Genomic DNA, 26,034 nt, shown 5'->3' with positions numbered 1-26,034 from the left:
TGCCCACTGGTTTCCAGAGGACAAGAGTTACCAGATCTTTTCTACAGGATCACCACTTCAACAAGACCATTTCATCCGGACTGCAACCACCATCCTAACTAGCAGGGTGTCAGGTTGTGTCCTGTCTCTGTCTTTTTTTTTCTACTATTGCATGTATTTGTCTTTTTTCCCCTTTTCCTAATAAATTGTATTTCTGACTTGGAGTCTCTCACTGGTTTTGCTTTCAGACCAGAACACTTGGCCATTCAGATTTAGTAAAGCCATTATTCTCTAAAAAACCTGTTATCCATTCTGTGTTCATTTATGATCCCACAAATTGTAGCTGCAGGCACGCTGGAACAGATCGAGCTTGAGAATTGCACATACCAACCCTAATTCTTAGAATAGAACAAAGGCCTTTAGAGAAGTGACTGGAGTTTCAATTCACCGTCATACCTTTGCCCATTGGAACTGGGGCAGGACACAATTTGGTGGGATGTCTGGGAATAGTCAGAACCATATGTGGAGCTCTAAAACTAAATAATTTACTGTGGTAAGATTGCTGTGTGAGATAAAGTGTATGTAAGTATAATAAGAAAGTAGGAGTGTATCACCCCACCTTCCTTTTACCAGTAAGAACACCAGCTGGCTGAAAGGCTGACATCCTGTTATGACACAGAACTTTACCCACTGTGGAACTTTACCCACTGTTTGTGTTTCTTGAACAAACAATAGTGGAACTGCCAGGAGTGGAGTAATACTGATTGGAGTATTGGAGTATTACTGAGTGGAGTAATTACTGATCAGTGAAGTTAGAAGTACTGTTTTCATTTAAAGAATTGTACAGGCTCTACACTGCTGTTCCTGCTAACCAGATCTCCTTGCTACAAATAATTGACTTAAAACAAGCCATTGTGAACTTCCAGATCGGTATTCAGGGTAGATTAGTATTCAGTGTGTGCCAAAAATTCAGGCTGTAGATTTCAAGTGGCAGAATAAGGAATTAATCACTGGATCTTGATAAAAATGTGAAATTCAAAAGAACACTTCTAAAAAGTTTGAAGTAAAGGGAATCTTTTTGGTTATCAAAATAAAAAATATTAAATATCTTTGGTATTTTCAATGAAAATACAGACAAAATGTAATGCGCTCTCATTCTGGAGACTCTGCAAGAAAAGCACTTGTCACAATGTTTCTATCCTGCCTACAGACCCGCCCCAAAGCCTGCTTCAAAACGCTCTACAGTTGTGTTTCTAAAGATGAAACAGTGCCAGGGACCATTCTTTGACAGAGATATTTCACAATTTTTCAGTTCAAAGTAAATTGAAAGCTGTGTTTTTTGCCATCAGAAGGAGACTTTTGTATCATAAAACTGAGAAAACAACACTTATTTTCAGTGCTGTGGAACACGATGGGCAGACATACAGCACCACTGATTGGTTAGGAAGTCTACTGGGATTTTCCTGGATAGACACAAACCTCACCTTGTCCAAATTGCTCTTTAGAAATAACTCTTGGCAAACATTACTTTATTACTTTGCCTAGAGATTTTCTTAAGGAAATACTACCTGGCAGGGACACACATCATTCCAATGAGTGTGTTAATAATTAGCCTCCCATACTTTATTTTCTGGCTCTGATTTATTTGTAGAAGCAGCTTTGTAAACCTTTAAGCACTTAAGAAAAATGTGTGTCTCTTTATTTTTGTTGCAAATATATTTCTGTACAGATAAGTGTTTTTCCATTTATTCTATATATGCACACAACTTAAAAGTTAGAAAGTTAGACCTGACAACTGCAGATATTTTATCTGTCAAATCCTACAGTAGAAATAAAAGAATGTGTTCTCTGATAATAAAAACTCCAATGAGAGATAAATTTCAGAACAGACTGAGGAGTAGCCAACTCTTGCAGATAGATCCTTTCATTTGCCTGTCTGGTACCAGGCAAAAGTAAAGAGATTCTGAGAGCTGCTGTTAACTAAAGCAAGATTCAATGTAATGCTGCTATAAAGTATAATTCTTGTATAACTCTATTTCTATGAGAATTGACAGAAGAATTTAGTTGGCTCAGATTTCTTTTCTTTGGGGAAAAAAAAAGCTAAATAAAAATGTTGACATTTGTACTAGAAAACACATTCTTATCTGGCATCCACAATAAGAGATGAGATATTGTTCAGTAAGAATTAGAATGCAGAACTAACTCTTCTTTGCAGTCATTCACTATTTAGTTCTTTTAATCCTTTTGAATGGATACTGCATTTGAGGTCCTTTAGAACTGGTTTTCTTTGCTTTTGAATCAGGAAGACTTCTCTTTCGTCTCTTTATATGTAAGAAGACAAAGCTATTTTTATGAAGTCTGTTGTTAGTTTCTAGCTAGGGAAGGACTGGGAGGAGAGACACCAGATTTTACTGTTTATATGACAGCAGTGACAACAACAGAAGTTTACTTCTGTGCAGAATTCAATATCAATTCCTGGTAAAAAGTGAGTGCAAGTAGATATAATAACTGTATAACCTTTGAAGACTTCAGTGCTGGTGATTTACTACAATTAGTAAGACACGCTGTGTCTTAGTAAGTGAACTTAGAGAAGTGAACTCTAGTCTAGTGTGTGCTTCTGTGAGAAATTGGGGGGAAATTGCTTTCATTATTAATTTTTTTTCCTTTACAGAATTAATTTACTTAGACTGTGTGGTAGTGCAGCTGTTTATTTTGCTCACTGCAAAGGTTACATCAGCCAGTCTAATTATTTCACTGCAGACCTTTGTTGTATTTGTTCTACACCTCTATTTCTAGTAACAATAGTACTAGCTGGGCAATGGCTTCTTTTCTTGAGGTTATAGCTCGACCTAGTGATGAGAAAGAGCTCCTACACTCATAAATTTCAGAATAGTTTCTCAATCTTTTATAAACCAAAGACCATCTAACTTTCTTTAAAGAAAAAATTCATGCAGTATCCAATAACTGCTATCATTCTTCCTCTGTTGTTCTTAACTGTACTTAGGAGAACATAATTGTGCCTTTTTAGCACATTTTACTGAACCCTTTTTTTTTCTCTTCCAGAAACAAATCACAACATTAAATACGCTTTAAAAGATCAAAGCAGCGAAATGGAGGGTGCAAAATAACTTTTTATTAAAATTATGGCCATTTATTCCAGCTGAAAAAATATATATCAGTGTATTTTAAAACTCAATTATATATCTTCAAGTATGAATTTAGCTGTTACAGTTTTATAACAGCTAACCATCTCTATTACAGCTGAATGTTAGCTGTATTCTAGGTGAAAAGAAATCTTGTTTGTATTAAACAAAACATCTGTTGAATGGGGCAACATTTCACAATGGGTGAATTACAATGAAAAAGTGAACTGAAGATTGTAATTTGCAGTTAATCCTGCTGTATTGACTACAAGAGTTAGTTTAAATGCTAATTCAGCTGACACCTAATCTTTACTACTATATGAAAAAAAAGCCAGAATTTGCATTAGTTCTACCATTGTGGTTCTAGGAACTCCAGAGAATTATGCTGGTTTATGTTGCAGAGTCAATATCAGACAGCTATTTTTTCTTTCTTATTCTGTAAGTGGTTAAAAAAGTGTATATATATATATATATATACACACACTATATATATATATATAGCTTTGGTTTTGTGGTTTGTTCCTGTCTCCCCCTCCTCAGGAAGAGAATAAATTACACTGGATTCCTTCTCATTAGCCAATACCACTATTGAGTTAAAGTCAGCAATGTTTCATTCCTCTGTGGTCCTGGCCTGGACAATAGAGCCATTGGTGTGCCATATGCCATGCCTGCCATGTGCACTGTATGGCCAACAGCTCTTTCAACGACCCTTTCTTGTCTGTGCTAAGAAACACGGGGGATGATGGAAGGGCTGGGATGTTAGAAAAAGGATGCAGCAGTGGTGAAAAATGCTTAGTCTTTTGTGTAGGCAATAACAAATCACCTTACTTTGTGTTCTCCCTTGCTGCTGCACTATCCATGCCTTCCTAGTATTTTACTGAAGTCTTGAATGCCCAGGCTCTAGAGAAGATTTTCTTTCAACACTCAGCAGTGCTGTGACCTCTAAGTCCAAGGTCACAGCAAGTCTTATTTGTTTTGAAGCTTAACATAATTAAGCAGGAAGAAAAGAAAAAGGATTAAATAAGAGAGACTATAGCAATAGGAACTCCCAGTGGGAGAGACAACTACTTTTTATACTACGAGAAAAAAGATTTTGTCTGGGGGAGAGACAAGTAGACTGTATGTCCTTTAAATGTCTTTGAAAAGAAAGGAACAGACAAGAAAAAATGGGAAAATAAATAAATTCAAAATTATAGGAACAAAGAGCTCTGTTAGGTCGATAAGTTATTTAAAAGCTGCAAGCTTGCTGGCATGTGATATAGTCCCTCTGCATAAAAGCCAGACTAAATAATACAAATGGGAGTCTACCTTACTTCAAGCTATGGATCTTCAAACAGGTTTTGAATCTGACAGTTTGTCTTTTCATTTTTTTCTCTAGTCAGGAATTAAAGTATGGTTCTGCCTGAGATTTTGAGTGCAAGCATTCAGACTTCAAGAGCACATACTGTTACTATCTCTTGGGGAAGGAAAACCAACATAGGCAAAGGCCTTTGCTCTCCATGTGTGCATATTCTTGACATACAAACATGCATTTCAGGTGTCAGATGTGTTAGCAGAACATCTGTCACTATAACTATTGCCAGGTGAATGTAGGCGTATCCAACTAGCCTCTAAATTTAAAAGATAGCCAGGTATGAGATACATTGTTTATGTCAACCCAAGTGAGTGGGTAGGAGGAACTATTTCCATCTTTCCCTGAGCCCTGCCCACCACTGATCTCTCTCAGGATAATGGGCTGCCGTGCCACCGTGGTATATACGGATCTTTCTGTGCAGCTCCATTAGGGGGAACGACCTTCTGCTTTCAAGCTAAGTCCCTGTCCCAGAATGCTGAAAAAAGATGCCTCATTTGAGGCAGCTGGAAATCTGGAATTGCCTATTCCCACACCTCCATTATTACACAATCTGGGAGAAGGAAAAGACAAGTCTTGCTATTACAATTCGGGATTTGTTCAAGGCCAGATCAAGAGCAGTTGGTCCAAGCTAAAAATGGTTGGAAAGGGAGTCCTAGAAGTGTAGACAAGATACATCTCCTTCCCACAGCCAAAATCTTCCTTTTTTCAAAACCAGAAATTGTTTCAGCATTTTCATTATTTTCCTTCAAATTGTTGGTGATGAAGCATTTTAAACAGTCCATGACTAAACAGGTGGCCTAATAGGGTGCAGAATGCCTCTTCTCTAGTAATTTCTGTGCAAAGGGCTCTAGTAATTTCTGTGCTGAGACACACAAATAGAATTTCTGGTATTTTACAGTCCTGCCCATCTTAATGATGTGGTCCATGAATCCACTTGTGGCAACTTTCACCATCAGCAAAGGGTGTTGGATTCCTGCCTTACGAACTCCAGAGAACGTGTATTGAATGCTGAAAATGGAAAGTCCTTCTCTTATATTGGAGTCTTGCCACTGTTTTCCACTTCAGATCTTGTTTTTTTGCACAGCTCCAGTGAGAGCAAAGGATCTGACTAGAGAGCTGGTAGAGCCACTATCACAAAACCAGCTGAAATGTGTTCTCTCATGCAAAAAGCCCTCTCATGAGGGCTATCTTCAGGAGACTATGCCCTGTAAAAACCCCTGTGACACAGGTTGTTAGTTTGTTAGTCATTGCTGTGAAAGCAAAAAGACCTTCACCATTCGCCTTTGTTAATCACAGCCTCCAGTTATCCCCTTCCCCTCAGCTCTCTCTCCTGCCCAAACACATTTCATTAATCTCACAGAACTTAGATATTTCCAGTCTTTCAAGGATGTTGGTGGCACCACATTCAACAGATGCACCAAAGCTACTCATCTTTATTGGGACAAAATAAGGAGCCCAGACTTCATTTATGAGCAATGCTCAATTGAGAGCTGAGCTGAGAGTGACCAGTTCAGTGCGAGACATGATGCTGCACCAGTTCATTATTCACTAACTTGTTAGCTTTGGGTTAACTGTTAACCTTTTATTTGACCTTTTATTTACTCATTTACCTCTTGCCTTCAGAGAAACCTCTTAGTCTATCATCTCAGCTGATTAGAAACAAAACTAAGAAAAGAACTTCCTAATTCATTAATCAGGACCTTTCTTACAAGGCTTTTCAGCCATTTTTAAATGGCTTTATTCTGTGGCCAAGTGGTAATTCTCTGGTACATATCACAAAGCAGAAAGTCTCCTAGCTACTAATGGCACCCAATATTTACCTGCATACCTGTTCTCTCAGCCCAGATAAATGCAATGTAAATTTCTTTCAATAAAAATGTAAGGAAAAATCAACTTTATAGGAGTAGAGTGGAGATGACAATGCTTTGGAGAAAGTATTACACATGACCTCTGCAGGAATGAGAAAACTGAGAGGAAAGATGTGCCTTGAGAAGAACACAGGTGAGAGACTGAGGTGTAACTACATCTAGCACTGTCGGCAGATATGCTGAAGAAAAGACTGGATATTGAAGAATGAGACTTAATATAAACAGACTACTTGACAATAGGAGAGAAAAGGCCATGGACAAATCAGTTTTTTCTTGTGCTTTTGTAACTACCAAACACTAACATGGCTGATATTAAAAACCAGATCATGTGCAGCATTTTGGCCAATAGCCTCATATATAACACCAACAACTTCATTAAAATTGGGCATTAAACATGCAAGACACTGTTCAATGCAGCAGTTATCCCCAATTTTTAGAAGTGATAGTAAAGGGTAGGATAAATTACCCAGTGCACCCTAAGGATGCAGGCTCTAATGAGAACTTGGGAGGTTTTGCTCTACCCTGGCTGTACCTATCCAGCCTTACCAAGCTGCTTTCTGCAAGTCATTTCTCAGTCTCCCTGCTTCAGTTTCTCCATTAAAAGATTTTTATTGTACCAAGTGGTTTGTGACTATCATAAAGTACTTTATGAGATCTAGCTATGAACCAGGAATTCATCAGTCAGGAACCATTAATGAAAGTGCCCAGACAACAATTTGAGCCTAAGCAGACCCATCAAAAAAGTCTCTTCTGCATGAAGAAAAGAAGTAAAGATGCAAAGAAAGGCTGCTTACAAAAGCTTCTGACAAATAACCTGCCAAAACAACCTAAGCTAGTACAAGGTTTGTCTACTATTTCTTGTAGCTTTCCAAAGTGCAGAGTGACATTTAGATCTCTGGAAAACACCTCAAGAGATAAGGTGTTCCTCACCACAACCATTTCTCTTCTGTGAGCAGTGACTCTATGTGCCATTGCACACACTAATAACCTGCCCTTCCAAGCAGTGCACAGCTCTGGGAACTGCACACATGGCATTTGCAGGCTGCCTTTGTTCAGGTGAAGCTGTGCTGAACAGAAACATCCTACATCTACTCCTGATCAGCACTGGAGTCTATTTCTCATGCACAGGATGCTTCAGCACATTTTTCTTTCTGAAGCCTAAAATTATAATTTTAATGGCTTCTTAAAAGTCCTTTTAAAATTCTACACACAGACCAGACTTACTGCTGACAAACTGCATGACCTGAAGAACTTTATGCACAGTACTGCAGTTTTACAGTAACTCCACTAAAGCTGGCTATGAAAGCACACTGCATGCAAATTACTAATCGCTCCCTTGAAGTACTGGTGGAGAATTAGGGCTTATATTTAACATTTCACATCCTAATATTCAGAGTTGAATTTCATTTACTTTAGCACTCACAAAGACAAATAGGCAAAACTGTCCAATAACGAAGTTCAGGTAAGCACCAAAATCTTGTTTTACTCATCGTGTCTATGATTCAGAACTTAGTTTTGCACAGAAAAATCGTACATCCTCGGCAAATGCTTCCAAAGGTGCGACTTTCGCATGGACTCGCCTCTCCCAGACCAAATAAAGCAGCTTTAGGGCAACGCCTTAGCTCTTTTCCCTGCACACCACGCAAGGCAGAGCTCGGAGCGCACCTGAGGGGACAGGATTTCTGAGAGCTACAGCTCGCCCGCCTGAGCCCACGATACCCAGAGCGCCCAGCGGTGCCTGCCGGTGCTCGCTTTCTTCACCGCGGCCCGGGGCAGGTGCCGGTGCTCGGCCTGCGAGCTCCTGCTCCGCCGCGGGGCAGCCCGGGCCGGCTGCCGATAAAGATACGGGCACGGCTGCGGGCCCGGGCCGTGCCTCCCGCCGGCGGGCAGGGCAGGGCAGGGCAGGGCAGGGCAGGACTGGGAGGCACATGATGAAACTTCGCGGCGTGTTTCACCAGCAGCTGCCGGCGGGGGCGGAGCCGGGGCCGGCCGGGGCCGCCTCCTCCGTTCCCCGGCGCGGCGCGGACGGCGGCTCTCCGTGCGCCGGCGGCCAGCACCGGGTAAGGCAGCGGGGCGGGAGCGGACCGGGGCTGCGGCGGGCAGGGCCGACCGGAGGGGCTGTCGTCCGGGGAGCTGCCGCGGTACTCGGCCTCCTGCCGCCGGCTGGCGAGGGAGCGGCGGGCCCGGGGGATGCGCGGCAGCCGCCGGAGAAAGGGGCGGCCGTGTGGAAGGGCCCGGGGGGAGCGGGTGCGCGCGGAGGGAACCTGCCCCGGGTGCCCGCGGTCACCCAGAGACCGCGGTTACCAGGAGGACGCTCCAGATGGTAGGAAAGCGCAGCTCCATGTGCCGAGGCTGAGGTCCGCAGCGCCATCGCATGTCCAGATGGGACAGATGTGGGAGGGGGAGCAGTGTTGTTGCGGTGCCGTGCTCCCCTTGGCACGCTTTTGCATCCCCTGTGTCCCCGGAGCTGTGGGCTTTGTGGCTCTCTGAACCGCAGCCCTAAGGCCGCGTTGGGCTGATGCCTCCAGCGACATCCCTTGATCGGGAGGGCCCCGGCTGAGGCACACGTGGCTCTGTTGGGGTTCGGGCTCGGGGAGCTGCAAGGCCTGAGTGTGTCTGCTCAGGGAGGCACTGGGGCTTCGGCGGGCCGGGGGAGCTCGGCACTGCTCCCGCCACAGCCCTGCTCCCGCCACAGCCCTGCTCCCGCCCCAGCCCTGCTCCTCTGCCGTCTGGGCCTGCCGCGCTGCCGATGGGGAGCTCCAGTCTAAACTTTGGGCTCGAAACAGTTCCTCCTTGTCCTGCCACTACAGGTCTTGCTAAAGAGCCTCCCTCTTTGTTGCCAACCCCCTTTGAAGGTAAAGGTGACAAACTGAAAAGATGTTTAATGTGTTTTTGCTCAGATGATGTTACTTCAGCATATCGTACTGTGTGACCAGCAATGATTTGTTCTATTTGTGCTCTATAAATAAAAAATCATAGACAGTCTTGCTGTATCTAAAGGTAAAACTTAAACCTAATTCCTTGCTGGCTAAAATTTGCTTATCATACTTTGAGCAAGCCAGGTTTTACTTCATGTTGATAAAGTCTGCTATTCTTTTTATCAGGCCTCTTGACAGTTAAGTGATTGATAGCCTTCATCTCTTATCTGTGGTTTTTAGCTGTGTGGTGGGTTGACCTTGGCTGGATGTCAGGTGCTCACCAAGGCACTCTATCACTCCCCTCTTTGGAAGGATTCAGTGAGGGGCAAGAAAATATGATGAAAAATAAAAAAAAAAAACTTAGGGGTTGAGATAAAGGCAGTTTACTTTTAAGGAAAAGTGAAGATCATGCACAAGCAAAAGGAAAAAACAAAGATTTTATTCTCTCATTCCCATCAGCGAGCAATGTCCAGCCACTTCCTGGGAAGCAGGGCTTCAGCACATGCAGTAATTGCTCTGCCTTTATGCACCTTTCTTTTAAATCTTTTATCCGGGTGGACATCAGATATGGAATATCCCTTTGGATAGTTTAGGTCAGCTGTCCTGGCTTCGTTGCCTTCCAGGATCTTGCCTGCTCCCAGCCTTCTGGTGAGGGGGAAATGTTGGCTTGCGTTGATGCTGTGTGAGCCCTGGTCAGCAGTAGCCAAAGCACTGCTGTGATACCAACATAAACCACAGCACTCTGAGGGCTGCTGAGGGCAAAATGAACTCCCTGTCAGCCAGACCCAGGACAAAGTGTCAGCTCTTGCTAACAGTGTTCATGTCTGTGTTGAACAGGTTCTCCACGAGCAGGTAGAACAAGAGCCTCACAATGTGTGGTATCTGGGCCCTGTTTGGCAGCGATGAATGCCTTTCTGTGCAGTGTCTCAGTGCCATGAAGATAGCACACAGAGGTCCTGATGCATTTCGTTTTGAGAACGTCAATGGCTTCACCAACTGCTGTTTTGGTTTCCACCGGCTGGCAGTTGTTGATCAGTTATATGGGATGCAGCCTATCCGGGTGAAGAAATTCCCGTACCTGTGGCTGTGTTACAATGGAGAAATCTACAATTTCAAACAGGTAGGTGTTGTATACGTGGTAAGGCGATTTTTAAAATTTTTCTTTCTTTTTTTTTTAAATCAAGACTAGTGGATATTCCAACATCTTTAAAATGTGTTGGACTAGAATATCAGAAAATAAATGGGAAAGTTAGCAAAGAACTAGTATTCAAAAGGAAGTAAATTATCTCAATGAGCTGTGAATCTGGTAGCTTATTTAGCAACATACTTAATCTTTAAGACTGAAAAATCACTTTTTAATTAACAAGAAGGGCAATAAATACTTTCATCTTCAGGTTTCTTCAGTTGAAAGTTGACACATTCTTCATTATTTCTTGGGGAAAAGAATTTCAAGACTCTTTCTCCCCTTCTTCCCTCTTCATAGTACAAATGCTTTTAGTCCGTCTTGCTCTTCAACTGTTTTGGGTCATCATTCTCCCAAGTTGTTTGGTATTGCATTTTTATTATTGCATCTCAGTCTAGATGGGATATGTCCCTTAAGATATAGTGATGCATAGTATGCATGCTTATGTATTTGTATAAAAGCAGTAAGCCTTTGAGAAGTGTTTCCAGTATGCCATGGAAGTCCTTAGGGGTCTGCAGGACAAGTCAGGTTTTTTGTGGGGTTTTTGAGAGCCACCTAAGTCTCTTAGCCACAAACCAAGTAGCAACTCATACATAGTTCCTAAAGGTGCTCAATGTCTCTGATGGATGTGATGCTGCTGCTAAACACTGTCACTGTTCCTCAGTCCCTGTGCTGAGATGTCCATGCTGCCTGTTATTGGCAAGATGATTCAGATCATCCGAATTTGATGTAAAAAGCAGCTTAAGACTGTGTCTGATTCTGAATCATGCTGAATAAATGTGTAAAATGTGTCCCATACTAAGTATGGTAGCATCAGAAACATTTGAATAATCTGAGATATTGTAGTACTTCTAATGCTAATTTTATAGCATTTCTAATGTCACATTTTTTAAGGCAGGTCAGGCTGCTGTCAGTTGCATCAGTGACATCAGCAATGTCATTGGGAATTGACTGAATAGCCAGGAGATTTCATTTTTTTCCCAGTTTTCAAGTATCTGGCTGTTTGAAGGGTGAGACTTTGTCCTGCAGTACATGTGCAATCTATTGTACCAACAGTCTGTATTACTTGCAGTGTTTTGCACTGTGGTTTTTCTGCTGTTGAAAACAGTAAGAGTTACTCTCAATCATGCTACACACATTCCTCAGGGGACCTTAATTGTGCAACACTTGCATTGCCATCTACATGAATTTGTTTGGTTGTTGTCATTAAATTTCTTTATAATGAGATTTTTCTTTCAAGCTTGTGGTTGAAACCTACCCAAGAAAGGATCACTGGTGAAGCAGGTGCCTTCCTCAGGACAGTTATTTATTTATTTTAACATTGATTCATTTTGGTCTAAGACTGCCAGTTGTTACCCATAAGTAACAATTAAAACCAAGGAACTTCAAATGTTAAAGCATTGGTTTTGTGGGGTGTTTTGGCTTGTTAGAGTTTTAGTGAAGCACTTTCTTTCCCTCTGTTTTGTATGTGTTGAAAGGACTATTAAGAGTAGCATCAGAAGAACATGAAGAATATTTGATCTGACTTAAGTCTGACAGCTAATTTCTTCCTCTCCCATTTTGTATGCATAGGCATAATGAAAGGAATAGTTTGAGGAATGGAGGAAGATGAGGCAGAAGGAAATTCTCTGCATAAAAAAAGCTGAGGAATTGCAGTGACTGCATAAGTAAATCAAAGATTATTTCCAAAGTACTTTACTCTGCAGAGATGTTGCACATGTCTATGTGTTTTGAGTTGTTTAGTGTTATTTTTTACACAGTGGCTGGCTAGTGCTTCTGAAGACCAGGGCTATGGGTTTGCAGTTTTGCATCCTCAGAAGTGTATCCCTGAAAACTTGCCTTGACGTGGATTGCTTAAGACTGCATTGTCAGTCTCATTGCCTAAGAGATGATCCTGGGTAAAATTTTTATTGTGGGCTGCCCCTGGCTGGATGCCAGGCACCCACAAAAGCTTCCCTCCAAAAAGTGGACAGGGGAGAGAAAATACAACTAAAGTTTCATGAGCTAAGGACTGGGGGAGATCACTCACCAAATACAGTCATGGGTAAAACAGACTGAACTCGGGGAAATTAGATTAAATTAAATTTATTGCCAGCAAAATCAGAGCAGGGTAATGAGAAGTAAAACAAGCCTTGAATAAAGAAACCTTCCCTCTACCCATTCCTCCTTCCTGAGCTCTATCATCTCCTCCCCAGCAGGGAAACAGGAAATGGGGGTTATGGTCAGTTTTTCACATGATGTTCCTACCACTGCTGAAGGAGATTTCTTCCTCTTCTCCAGTGTGGGGTCCCTCCCATGGAAGACAGTCCTCCACAAACTTCTGCAACATGAGTCTGTCCCACAGCAGCAGTTCTCCACAGACTGCTCCAGTGTGGGTCCCTCTGCCACAGAGTGCTTTCCTTCAGGCACAGTCTGCTCCAGGATAGGTCTCTCACAGGGTCACAAGTCCTCCCAGGAGACCTGCTCCAGCATGGGCTCCTCTCTGCAGTAGTCTGCAGGTCCCTGCCAGGAGCCTGCTCCAGTATGGGTCTCCTATGGGTTCACAGCCTCCTCTCAGGCATCCACCTGCTCCAGCGTGGGTCTCCGCCATGAGGCTGTGGGTGGAGCTCTGCATCCCCATGCTTCAAGGGCTGTGGGACACAGCTGCTTCACCATGGGCTGCACCATGGACTGCAGAGGAATCCAGCTCTGGCACCTGGAGCACCTCCTGCCCCTCCCTCTCCACAGACCTTGGTATCTGCAAGGCTGTTCCTTTCCTCATAGTCTCATCCCCCTCTTCTCTGGCCGCCATGACATCTGCACAATAACTTTTCTTTATTCTTGAAAGTGTTATCACAGAGACATTACTGTCATTCCTTGACATTGATTGACTCGGCCTTGGCCAGTGACAGGTCCGTCCTGGAGCCACCTGACTTTGGCTCTGCCAGATGTGTGGAAATCTTCTGGCAGCATCTCTCAGAAGCCACCATTGTTGTCCCTCCACTACCAAAGCCAGGCCATGCAAACCCAGTACAACTCTGAACCCAAAAGTATCATTTCCTTCTTTGGCAGAAATATTTATATAACTTTTAAACTGTGATTTTACATGGAAGATTATGTTATGAAACAATTAATAAGCAGCCAATGTTTGCAACTGTTTATTTCTGTTTTTTCTTTATATTTTTTTTTTAGCTTCAGAAGCAGTTTGGATTTGACTATCAAACATTAGTGGATGGTGAGGTTATCCTTCATCTATACAACAGAGGAGGAATAGAACAAACAGCATCCATGCTAGATGGTGTATTTGCTTTCATCCTTCTGGACACTGCAAACAGAAAAGTATATCTGGCAAGAGATACCTATGGAGTCAGACCACTGTTTAAGGTGCTGACTGATGATGGATTTTTGGGTGTCTGTTCTGAGGCAAAAGGTAAAGTCAGTTGTGTTTAGGGCCTAAATAATCTTAGGTATTTCTGTTGGAGACAAACTTCTTTGTTGGGCTTTTCTCCTTAGTGTGAAGAGAAAATGAAGAGTAAGTTCACTAATCTATCAGCTATGTTTAGTAATGTAAGAACGCCACATCATTGAAATAAAAACATCCAAGATGTTTAATTGTCCTTAATATCTCTAAAATAACTTGATTATTTATCTAGAATTCTTTGTGTTCTGGAGTCATAGCAGTATTGAACTCAAGATGTTTTATGTTTGGCCACAGTTAAATATAGTCCATTGACTTAGACTAGACTTAAGCTACAATAAATAATATTAAACTTTGGTCTTACGTAGTGAACTAGGTAATTATACCACAAGAACTGCTAATCTGTAAAAGCCAGGAATTTTGAAATCCTACTGAAATTTACTGCAGCATTGGGTTATTTTCCAGAATCACATGCTTTATTTGATGATGTTTTTTTTTTTTTTGAGATGACACATCACTGCTCTCTCTTTTAAAGTAATTATCTCTAGTCTTGGTGCTATCATAAACAAATCCAAACAGTGTCAAAAGGGAGTGTATTGCCTAAAATGCACTTTGGCTACAATTGACTTTCATGATTATTTCTGTCCCATATATAGTATATCTATTTTATTATCAGACTCCAATGTAGGTTGACTCTTCTAATAGTACTGTGTAGTAATACTAAGAGCTGCAACATTTCTGTTGCTTGTGAAGAGAGAAGGGAAGTTAATGTTTTGGAGACTGTCCTAAAACAATCAAAGTGAATTACCAGTCTAACAGCAGCCCAGTGTCCCTTTTGAGGATGTCCTCAAAGGGCATCCAGGTGACCAGTAGGTGCAAAACATCCTCTTCCACAGGGGGAATGGAAATGAGGTTTGGCTACAGCTGTTACACCTTGGCAGTGGAGTAGATCAGTCTGGAACCGATGAGTATTGAAATCACTAAATATTTCAATTAAGCAATCACTGCAGTGATGTTGTTTTATTGCAAACCCCTTGTTAGCTTGACTATACTTAATTTTAAACACAAAATAAGTTAATAATTGTCATTCAAATTCTCCTAAACGTATCATACTTTGACCTGGCCATAATGTAGTCAGTTAGAAAAGTGCTATTCCTTGTGGTCACAGGGATAAATTGCTACTTTAGCTACAATTAGTAAAACTTGGTGGTTTGCTTTCTCTGCTATCTGCCTTAGCTTGACATGGCTCTGATCTATGTGTGCATCCTGCCAGAAGCAGAATCATGCTCTGTCCAGGACTGATGATGATTCAGAAGGATATTTTTTTTAATACCAGATTTAGGATCCGGAAAAAATATTTGTATATTTTTTTAGTAGAGAGGCTGTTGAGTGATGTATAGCTTAACCATTTTAAATCAAGAACTCTGACATTTTTCTTTTTTCCCATTTTATGTGTAGGACTTATCAACTTAAAGCATTCAACATCCTTATGTTCTAAAGTGGAACCGTTTCTTCCGGGTCATTATGAAGTGTTGGACTTAAAGCCCTCTGGCAAGGTTGCATCAGTGGAATTAGTAAAATTTCATAGCTGTAAAGATGAACCACTCCATGTTGCGTGTGATACAGTGGAAGCTCTGCCTTCAGGTAGTTCAGCAAAGATTTTGCTACTTTGATTTAAAAGTGAAAAAATCGTCATCTTTTAATGTAAAATTTGCATTGATTGGTTTAGAAAAGTACCATTTCAGAAAAAAACAAACAACCTGTAAGAACCTTTAAAATGTGGGAACTTAAGACTTGTTTTTGTAGGCAGGGACTTGAGTGTCCTTCTTATCAAAGGACATTCAGACAAATATCTTTGTTTCCTAATTAGCATCATCCAGCAAAGTCTAAGTAACACTTTTTGGACATTTTTTACCCTTTTTTCTGAGCAGGTTTTGACCTTGAAACAGTGAAAAGCAACATCCGTATTCTCTTTGAAAATGCTGTTAGAAAACGTTTGATGGCTCACAGAAGGATTGGTTGTCTTCTCTCAGGTAAGGAGCAAGAACCACAGTAATTCTGTACCTTCTCTCTCTTTTGCCCATCCTCTAGTAGTTAAAGGAAAGTATATTGGCTGTTCTGCTGCAATGTACCTCGAGTGATCTGAATCTTCATTTGCTTTTTAGAACAGGCAACAGAGAACTTCTTAGTTTGGAATAAAGTTTTCCAGTTTACAAGTGTCTTGAAAGTCTTATGTTTTTAAAGTTTACTTTGGGCTCGGATCTTGGCTTATTGAGACACTGAGCATTTTTAAATAAGACAAATTAATATAGTATTCCTGTTGAAAATCACTCAGTATTCTTAAAGACATGAGATACATGCTTAGGTTGGTCTAAAAAGAAAATTTGATTATTACATTCCCTTTGCACAGATTGAACCTAGAAAAAAGCCTTGGCATGTTTCAGAAGCAGGAGAATTCTTACTTGCCAACTTTACTTTAGTCTCCATCCTAAACTTCCCTAATTTACCATATTACAGGAAATCATCTGGACTAAAATTATGTGCTACACACTTTTGCAGATAAGGTAACAGCTTGTGGTATAGGAAGTTGTTCACTCACTTAGCTGATCCACTATTGTGATCTGGTACTTAAGTGTTACAGAGGTACTTTACAGAGGTAAGGCTCTGTAACCAAGGGTCTGACACTTTGTTTCCTGTGTTTGTGTAGTACTTGGTTCTTGTGGTTAGAGTTCTGGAATGCTTTTTATGCCTTCACTTTAATTACAACAGTAATTACACTCATTTTTCATGACTCCTATTAAATGTGCATCTGAATGAGAGAGAACTGACCAGGAGATACTGCTGGACCATTTCTTTACTATGCCATCATAAAAAGTAGGAAGAAGGTAAATTAAACAGGAAGAGTTGGAAGATCTCCGTTTCAGTAAAAAAGCTTTTTTAAACCCCAAATTTCAAATTTCAAATTAGAAGGCAGTCAGCAGCTCCTCAGATGCACATGCAGGAAGCAAAACTACGTGCCCGTGCTGGTATAAATAATACCAGAGTACCTCAGTGCTTCACAATTTCATGTATGCTTGGAACATCATAGAGAATTGCTTTTGTTTCTAATCACAGAGGGAGTTCTTCAGTGTCACAGTGGAAAACCTGGGTTTTATTTTCCTGATTTCCGCATCCTGAGCACTCTGTTTTCTGTGCTCTCATTTTCTCAGAATTTGTATGTAATTTTGACAGGAAATATTTATTTTTAGATAGCATGTCCACAAATGGGATCAGGGTAGGAATTTATGCTATTGCACTTAGCTGAAAAAACACATGCAAACTATAGAAAACAAAGAGAAGAGGGTTTTGCCTCATGCTTATCAGACCTGCAGGCAAATGTGGGCTCAGTACTCTGTAGGAGAGCAAGTAGAACTAGACAAGGATTAGCAGAAATAGTTCATGATAATTAGTAGGTGGATCTTTAGAGTGTATTTAGGCAGCTCGTGCATGTCTTGGTTTTATTTTTTGCTTGTTATCCAAACTGTTCAAATCCTTTCGCTCCCCTCTAGAAAGAAGAGGAGAAAAAAAAGAATGAAGAAGAGTGGAACCCTTATACTAAGAATTCTGTTATTTTACTTCCAGCAAACCAAAAGGATCCATAGTCTTATCAGTTGATTGTCAAATGTGTAGGTAAAGGGAAGATAGGGAGTTGTTTTAAAATGGAGACTATAAATCCCATTTTAGTAGAGATGAGAAAGGGGCATATTCTCTAGTAGTATAATGTGTTCAGTATGCTTTCTGTTTATATTGAATAAGGAGTTCCACTGATGCTTCTGACACCAAAAGTACTGATAACTGTTACTGACAATGTTCTACTAAAGTTGCCTGATTCTTTTATAAACAGAGGTAAATGTACACTTGTATGAGAAGTACCTTGTATTCACACAGCTTAAAAATGAAGCCCACTCATAGGATTCCAGTATCTAGATTCCTTAAGGTGGAAGCAAAACATCATTCAAACTCCTAATCACATGATTTGTTTTGTTGGCAGGGGGCTTAGATTCCAGCTTGGTCGCAGCTGTTCTTCTGAAACTGATGAAAGAAATCAACATCAATTATCCTTTACAAACCTTTGCAATTGGAATGGAAAACAGTCCTGACTTACTTGCTGCCAGAAAGGTATCTTATACATTGCTTTCAGTTTGTTCTGAGCTACTGAATGCTAAACAGTGCATATTAATGGTGCTAACGTCATGGTATGGCATTAATAATAACACCGAAAATTCATTTATTGCTATGATGTAAATCAGTTTGCAGTAAATCATTTAGTACAGTGGTTGCTGCTTAATCTTACAAAGGAGGCATAGAACCTTACCTGTTTTCTTTTGCATTTGGAAAACTTTCATGAAGAGTCCCCTTGCATTGTTGTCGAAAGGATAGTACTTTGGACTTGTCTCAGTTCTGCCTCTGGGTTTTAGGGTAGGTCTCCCTGTTATGGTTCCCATACTAAGGCATTTGTATATATGTTAGGTATTGTAAGTTAATTATTACAGTTTTGTACAAACTGTTTGGCATCTGGGGTACTATGCAGGCTTTCATCAGTTTTGTGATGCTGCTTTTTCTCCTAAGGGCACATACCTGGAATATTTAGAGCATCTACAGATTCTGTTAACATTTTAGGCAAGCAGCTGGATGGTCTGTTGCAATCATGATTGAACACTGTAATTAAGAAGACTGTGTTCCCTCTAGTGAACATACCACTGCAAGTCAGAGGTCTGCAAAGTAATGTCTTTTCTTGGCCTAATATCATAATTTTCATTGTAGAAGAGAGCTGGTGCTTTCACTGAATGTGTTTGCTTTAAACACAACGTATGTTTATAAAACGTTTTAGTTGAAAAGTGATGCATTATTTTGACCTTTTGCAAACAGGTGGCAGCACATATAGGCAGTGAACATCATGAAGTAATACTTAATACTGAAGAGGGGATTCAGGCAATAGAGGAGGTTATCTTCTCGCTGGAAACCTATGATATAACAACAATAAGAGCTTCTATCGGTAAGATATTTTTAATGACAATCTTTGGTTTATATCACTCAAATAAAATTTTATGCAAACTTACATGGTCATCTGTTAGATCCCCCAGCTGGCACAGAATCTGGGGACTGGGACTCCAAAATTCTGGTACCCAGACTTATCTGTGATACCACACTGAGGCAAAAACAGTTATTTACATATCTCTGACTGCACAAAGCAACTGTCGAGAACTGCTCTTGAAGCTTTGAGATGAAAAGCAGGAGTTACATGAAGAAGAAATATTAGATCTGCAGGTCTGAGTTTTCTGCATTAGTAAGTATGTACCTTGGAGGAAAGGGGAAATTCACAGGTTTTCTGAGGTACTGAATATTATGACAGCAATAATATGGTTACCCTTTCTTTGCATAATTTTGATACTAATATGAGGTATTTGTTATTGCCCTTTGGTAACACAGGTTCTTATAATGCACACTTGATTCTGAGAAGTGAAGGGAGTCAGCAGCAGCTTCTATCAAAGCAGTCCCAGCGTGATAAGAGGGGAAAACCCCTAATCCAATGGGACCTTTTGTATAATACAAGCTACAGCATTTTACCCAGTTAATCTTCTGTCATCATAAAAGAGTTATGAAGCCAAATAGGCAACACAGTTTTCAAAACTGAACTCTCTGAGTGGAATTTCCTCCATGAAGATGGGATTTAGCAATATGAAATAAAAATGCATTTCTGTCAAAATTAAAGCATTTTGCTTAAACTTTGTTTCTGTCTTTTTTTTTTTGAGATTTGCTGCTTAGTATAATAATGAACTAGATCCTTTTCTTTAGATTTGTAATACTTTCGTTATAAAAGTGTCCCATTCAGAAAGATGCATTGAGTGGAAGGCATAATTCTGTTTTATAAAAAATTCTGTACAAAAAAAAATTGAAAAAAGGGCTTCATCCAGTTCAACTCGGAGTGGTGGAGAGTTAAACAGCAACTTTTACTTTTCCTCAAGGCTAGAGGGTTTCTTCAGCACTGTGCTGGAATTAATCATGCAGTTAATTTCAAATGGAGCTAGAATTACTCCTCTGTTTTCCCATGGGAATCCTCCAGTGTTCCCAGGATCACAAGTAGACAACATCTTTCTGATATTTTGAGGGCCAAGTTTAGATGTATTTGCAGCACCAACTTAGAGTGGCTGTTGGTGGCTTTGAGTAACAATGAGATGCTGCTTTACATCATTTTTTTGCTACAGAAGGAAGTAATGTAGGAAACAAATTTCTAAAATGCTAAATTTTAAACTACTAGCTGCATATAGCATCATGTATTTAGATGTACTTTAATAACTTTATACCTTTTTTTTTTTCAGGTATGTATCTTGTCTCCAAATATATTCGGAAGAAAACAGACAGTGTGGTCATTTTTTCAGGAGAAGGATCAGATGAGCTGACACAAGGATATATATATTTCCATAAGGTAAATATATTCACTATACAGAATGCCCTTGGGTTAGTTGCTTCCTCTGCCTTTCAACAGAACATCTGCGATACCTCGAGATGTGATGTTTGAGAGTTGTCATAACTGTATATTTTTTGAGTTTTTCTTCTGCGGCGGCATAAAATCCAAGGGATTTAATCACCTAAAAATAGCTTTCGTAATCTTCAGCGGTTCCTGAGACTGTTTTTTCTTGAATGTAGTTTTTGGTAGTTTTGAGATCACTTGGTACTCGCTGCAATTCAAATGCAGGGCAGCCAGCAATGGTTGCCTCAGTGCAGCTAGGTTCCACCTGTGTGCTCCATGCTATGTTTGTCTTCAGGCACCATCTCCCGAGGAAGCTGCAGAAGAGAGTGAGAGGCTTCTGAAGGAGCTCTACCTGTTTGATGTACTTCGTGCAGACAGAACTACTGCAGCACATGGGTAAAATGTATTCCCTTGGATGCCGAGCACTCATAATTTAAAAGCAAAAGATCAGACAGGAAGAGACTGCTGAGGATTTGTGTGCCAGCATGAAGTTGTAGGCTTAAGGAATTTGAGCAACAGTAAAGCACACTGCCAAATTTAATCTGATCTATGACTGTAGGGCTCATGTGTTGCCAACCAAAATATTTTTTGTCTAGGACTGTACTGGTCGTTACAGAAGCAGTGAAATAGAAATACAAATATTCAGAGTTAAGGAGGGAAGGCAAACTTGTATTTGATTTTGGGGTCTTTGGAGGTTTAGACAAAGAGAAATCTTGAATCTGATGATCGTCAGACCTAAAACAACATACTGGAAAAGGTATGTGCATTAGGTAGCTCTCTGTAATAAACAGATATTAGGACACAATCTGTGTGGCTGAGACCTTGAAGAATCTCCAGATTAAATGCTGTAAAAAATAGTATTTTTATACTAAACAGAAGCATTTTACTAAAAGAAATACATTAATTAAACTGTGAACAATGTTGGGAAGCTATCTACAGGTAATTAAAAATGATATCTTTGGCAAAGCAAACAAATTATCTGTTGGGAAGCTTTTGTTGTATATTGATCCTGCCACAAAATGACTTGCCCAGCTTTTTGCTATTTTCTTATGTTTCTCTTTACTAGTGCAGGAGACCTGCCATTTGCCTTATAATTTGTTTTGTGCTGAAAATTTTCATCACACTTTGAAGGCTGTGTTTAATATCACATGCTGGCTGGTTTTGTCTTTCTTTGGACCTGCTACATAGCACTGTAAGGAAGAAAGAACCCTTGTATTAACAAATGAGAACAGAGTTTAAGGAGTTGAGATTTATGGAGAAAAGGGAGAAGAACTAAGAGTAGAGAGGAAAGGATGAAACTACTGTTATCAGTTAGGAACAAGAATAACTAGGAGGAGAGACTTGCAGTGCAAATCTTGTTAATATATGGAGAAACTGAGCCCTCAGTATTTGATTACTGAATACTCAGTTTTGGGCTAATTTGGGTTTTTTTCGTAAGGTGGGTATTACCTGAAGTAGCTGAAGCTTTTTATCAGAGTAGAAACTAAAGAGACAATGAAATTACTAGGATGCAGTATAACATCTCCTTTCACTTGTGAAGATGAACAGCATAATGTCTCTTAAACAGACGCACTGAGAGGGATTCTTTCTGCTGAAGATGCAGTTACTGTCATTTTATTTGTTGCTTTCTGTGTCCTTAGAAGCTGTGGTATACAAAAGCTGGAAGGCTTTGTATGTGTGTATCTACCATTGGTATAGGAGAGAACTTGTGTGAATGCTGTAAGGGCTTGTTTTTGGTGTTTCTCGACAACACAAACAAATGTGGATTTCAGAAATGACAGCAGAAGTCCTTGCTTGGTTCTATGATATGTTTACAAATGCTGATGCAAATCTTAGTGAGCAACTTGGTAGTTCTCTGAGAGGAAGAGGGTTTTTTAAAATGTGCTTTTGCATACATGTTGCAATGGTTGTTGCAGATCCTATAGGACTGTAGTCTGTAAATTCAGAGCATATGGCATTATAAAAATCCATAGTCTTTAATCTGTGTAGACCATACACCTTGGTGAATTAAATTGAGGTAGTTGTATATGCGCAAGTGAAATTTCTTCCAAGTAAAAGCAGAAAACCTGGTGTTTATATAAAGACAAGGAAAGCTTAGCTGCTGTGGAATTTGTAAGCAGATGACTTGTTGGATTAATTCAGTATCTTTTCTTTTTATTTCCCCTGCTTAGCCTTGAACTGAGAGTCCCATTTTTGGATCATCGGTTTACTTCTTATTATTTATCTCTGCCAGCAGAACTGCGAATCCCAAAGGTACATAAAACTAGGGTTGGATCCAAATGTAAGTTTACAAATTCACTGATACATGTTCTAAGCATGACCAGGCTGCTGAGTTCAATAGTTAAGTCCTCCACTCAAAGTCAGGCATGCTCTTAAATATTTTATTGATTTTTTTTTATTGAATTTATTTTATTTTATTTTATTGAAACCATTTCATAAGTGTTTAAATCCAGATCTTTGCACTGCAGTTCCTGAGACTCATTACGCTGTTTTTTGTTCTGCAAACAGAATGGAATTGAAAAATACCTTTTAAGATTGTCCTTTGAGGATTCCAATTTACTTCCCAAAGAAATTCTCTGGAGACCCAAAGAAGCTTTCAGTGATGGTATAGCATCAGTAAAGAAATCCTGGTTTTCCATTCTTCAGGACTATATTGACCAACAGGTAGAATACACTTTTTCCTTTCTCACTTTGGTGTATTAGATATGGTTGCCAGTGGGAGGCAGCTCACATGCTTAGTTGAGAAAATAAATCTAGATATAGCAGTTAACTTGTGCAGGAGTAAGATAAACCATAATCAATGTTCTTCTAGATGTCTGAGTTGATTAAAGACATTTGTGATCCTAGTTAAAAATGCTAGACCCTGCCAGAAATGACTATAAGGAAATGGACATAATTTAAGTGTCTGGATTGCAAATTAGATTGTATATCAAGAAACACAATTTCTGGGTTACAGGCAAAGCAGCTGCTTCAACTGAAGGCACTTGCATGAACTTACTCTGCAGCTGAGTAACAACATAATGACCTTATAATGTACTTTCTTGTTTGCGTCATTCATTTTTCAAAGCCATCCCTAGCTAAGCCTTTTTGCTTTTTAAAGCCTCTGCTTGCATTGTTAACTAGAGAAGACTTACAGCATTTTAACTCTGTACAAAGGATAATTTAATTCTCTCAGGAGTGCAGTGGTAGTTTAATCATGGAGAGGAAGGAATAAGACTGTCTTTACACCAGAGCTCTGTTACATGGAAATACATGTAGTCAAGCCTGTGGATGGGAGCTTGTCTGTCCTACCACCAACTCTTTCTTCCCCATTTTCTTTCTCTGTTTCCTCAGGCAAGAAAGTAGTTGGGTCAGGCAACAGTGTTCTGCTGCCTGTTCTGAGCCTGTACTGCTGTAGTAGCAGCAAATCTGTTTTACAGACATGAAAAGTTAAACAGCATGATGGCAGCCAAAACTGCTCATTGAAATTGCCTCAACTGGAGCAACTATTTATCCTTCCTTTCTCAGCCAGCTTAGCAATTGCAGGTGTCTTTGCCTCTGCATCCCAGGTCTTCTGTTGCTAAGAGCATGATTATTGGTGTTGATTATAATAGCCAACTCTTCCCCAAGCTACAAAAACAACCTAGGAAGCCACTTATATGGCGAAATGACTGCTTTAAGTTTTGCACTTGTTTGACAACAAAGGAAGGGTAGGAAAGAAGTGTCTGTGACCTTACTGACAAAGGTGGTTGTGTCCCAGAGAAATGGGCTTCACGTGTCCTGCAGAGAAATACCAACAGCACTGGAAATACATTTACGTATTCATAAAGATCAAGTGAGCTGGTGACACAGGTTTGTTTGACCTGTCAAACCTGTGCCTCTAGAATAGACTTTTTTTCCCAAAACTGTGGACGTTTAGTGGTTGGTGAATCTTTGTGTGTCTTAAAAAGTTGAAGATACTTGCAGCTGAACTTGAGTTTTGCTTATGTCTGTAGGTTGATGACCTTTTACTGGAGAAGGCAGCGGAGAAATATCCTTTCAATCCTCCTAAAACAAAAGAAAGCTATTACTACCGCCAGATCTTTGAAAAGCACTACTCAGGGCGGAGCAGCTGGCTGCCCCACTACTGGATGCCAAGATGGGTTAAAGCTACTGATCCTTCTGCACGCACATTGAAACATTACAAGTCGGCTACCCAAGAATAGACTGTTCCAGTAATCCCCAAATAAAAGTGCTGCAAGTGTTTTGTGTGCACTCTGCTTTAAGAAAACCAAACAAATTATGCAAACCTAAAGCTTAAATCGTCTTTAAGATGTACTTTGACAATGCTATTTGAAATGAAAGCTTTCTGTTGTTAGTGTACTATTAAAAACTTATGCTGCTGTACCAAAATTTTGTAATTCATGGGAAAATACTTTCTGGACAAGGGATACTTTATTTGACAGCTCTGTTCCTTATGTAACCTTGATTGTATTAATTTTCCTTGAAATCATTTAATATATTTTAATATGAGCTCTGTTTTGAGGACTTGAATCAGGCTGAGGGATGCTGACACTCTGAGCAAAGGGGAGTTGGGCTCTAGCTATCTGGTGATTTGTATTCCTGGCTGAGGGACTTGGATAGTATCTATGTTATTCTATTCTGACTGTCCTCCACACTCCTGAAAACCTTGGTCTAGTTTTCAAAAAGTATTTAGATGTTCACAGCTATGCAGAGATGCTTTCTAAAGTTTATTGAGATGCTGCTGGGTGTTAATTGTATGAATGGCAATCTTATTTGTTACTGTGAAGCTACCAGTTGGCTGTTCTGTAAATATACCATCAGTTGAAAGTTATTGTGACTGTTATCAAAGAGCAGAATGGATAAGGGAAGCCAAGTTATGTCTTTGTTTCTAACTCAAGGACTTCAGTTTTTATAAATGTATTTATTATTCTTGCAAACATAGTGTGTTAACTGGGTGATGTGCATCAGTCTGATGGAAATTGCATGAGTGAGTATTTAAAAAAATTTTTCATTTATTGTGAAAGTTTTCCCACCTGTATGATGAAGAAAGGTCGGCTGTAGCTGCTCTACTACAAGTGGCCAACTGTGTGGGTGAACCAAACCTGTTAACTATAGGTTGTAGTTGGACAAAGCATCACTGACAACAGTGGGATCAGATGCCTTGTTTGGAAAAATGGGGAAAAAACTGCTTCAGAAATCACCAGAACTTCTGATACTCTACTGAAAAAACACCTGAATTTTTACCCAAGATAACTTTTTATTGACTACTTAGCCATGTGGGTTACTTTTGTGAAGGTAATTTAAGTATAAGGGTGGTCAAGAAATACATATGTGTGCTGCAGATTGATTTGATTAGCATCATGCTCTTTATGAAAGTGCTTCTTCTTTATTGTCCCTCTTGACTAGGAAACCAAAGCCATTTTTTATTTAAAAGATGAAATATAAGCTGTTCTGATTCAAAACCTTCACAAAATGACTGGCTGTCTGTTTGTTGCTGCACCCTAATCCTGCATTTCAGTCTGCATCCCAGAAACTTACTGAAACCTTTTGGTGGCACCACAGCACTTGTGAGCTGTCTGTAATATGTTCCTGCAGCCTTCTTTACTTAAGGGCTGTGTGCTTGTCTTTTTGGGTTTCTTTGAAGCAGTTAAGAATATTTTGAGTTGAGAGGGGAGTGTAGAGTACATGGTTAGGTACTG

At 40.0% G+C, this 26,034-nt stretch overlaps 1 protein-coding gene across 1 annotated transcript; it reads left to right on the top strand.

Annotated features, from left to right (window-relative positions):
- The first annotated feature begins 8,296 nt into the window (after positions 1-8,296).
- On the top strand, positions 8,297-25,808 carry ASNS (asparagine synthetase (glutamine-hydrolyzing)). Its single transcript, XM_059843566.1, has 12 exons — positions 8,297-8,404; positions 10,100-10,382; positions 13,617-13,854; positions 15,301-15,486; positions 15,774-15,875; positions 17,873-18,000; positions 18,751-18,877; positions 20,202-20,308; positions 20,649-20,749; positions 22,525-22,606; positions 22,862-23,017; positions 24,328-25,808. The coding sequence occupies exons 2-12, from the start codon at positions 10,134-10,136 to the stop codon at positions 24,535-24,537; spliced, it is 1,686 nt and encodes a 561-aa protein (XP_059699549.1). The 5' UTR covers positions 8,297-8,404; positions 10,100-10,133; the 3' UTR covers positions 24,538-25,808.
- Positions 25,809-26,034: the final 226 nt, after the last annotated feature.

Source organism: Haemorhous mexicanus, chromosome 1 (genome assembly GCF_027477595.1).
Source record: "Haemorhous mexicanus isolate bHaeMex1 chromosome 1, bHaeMex1.pri, whole genome shotgun sequence".
NCBI lineage: Eukaryota > Metazoa > Chordata > Aves > Passeriformes > Fringillidae > Haemorhous > Haemorhous mexicanus.
This window is presented reverse-complemented; position numbering and strand designations above follow the sequence as displayed.

Coding starts and splice junctions, on each gene's coding strand:
- ASNS (XM_059843566.1), top strand. CDS start 10,134: ATGTGTGGTATCTGGGCCCTGTTTGGCAGCGATGAATGCCTTTCTGTG. Junction 22,607..22,861: donor CAGAACTGCGAATCCCAAAG/GTACATAAAACT, acceptor TTCTGCAAACAG/AATGGAATTGAAAAATACCT. Junction 23,018..24,327: donor AGGACTATATTGACCAACAG/GTAGAATACACT, acceptor TTATGTCTGTAG/GTTGATGACCTTTTACTGGA.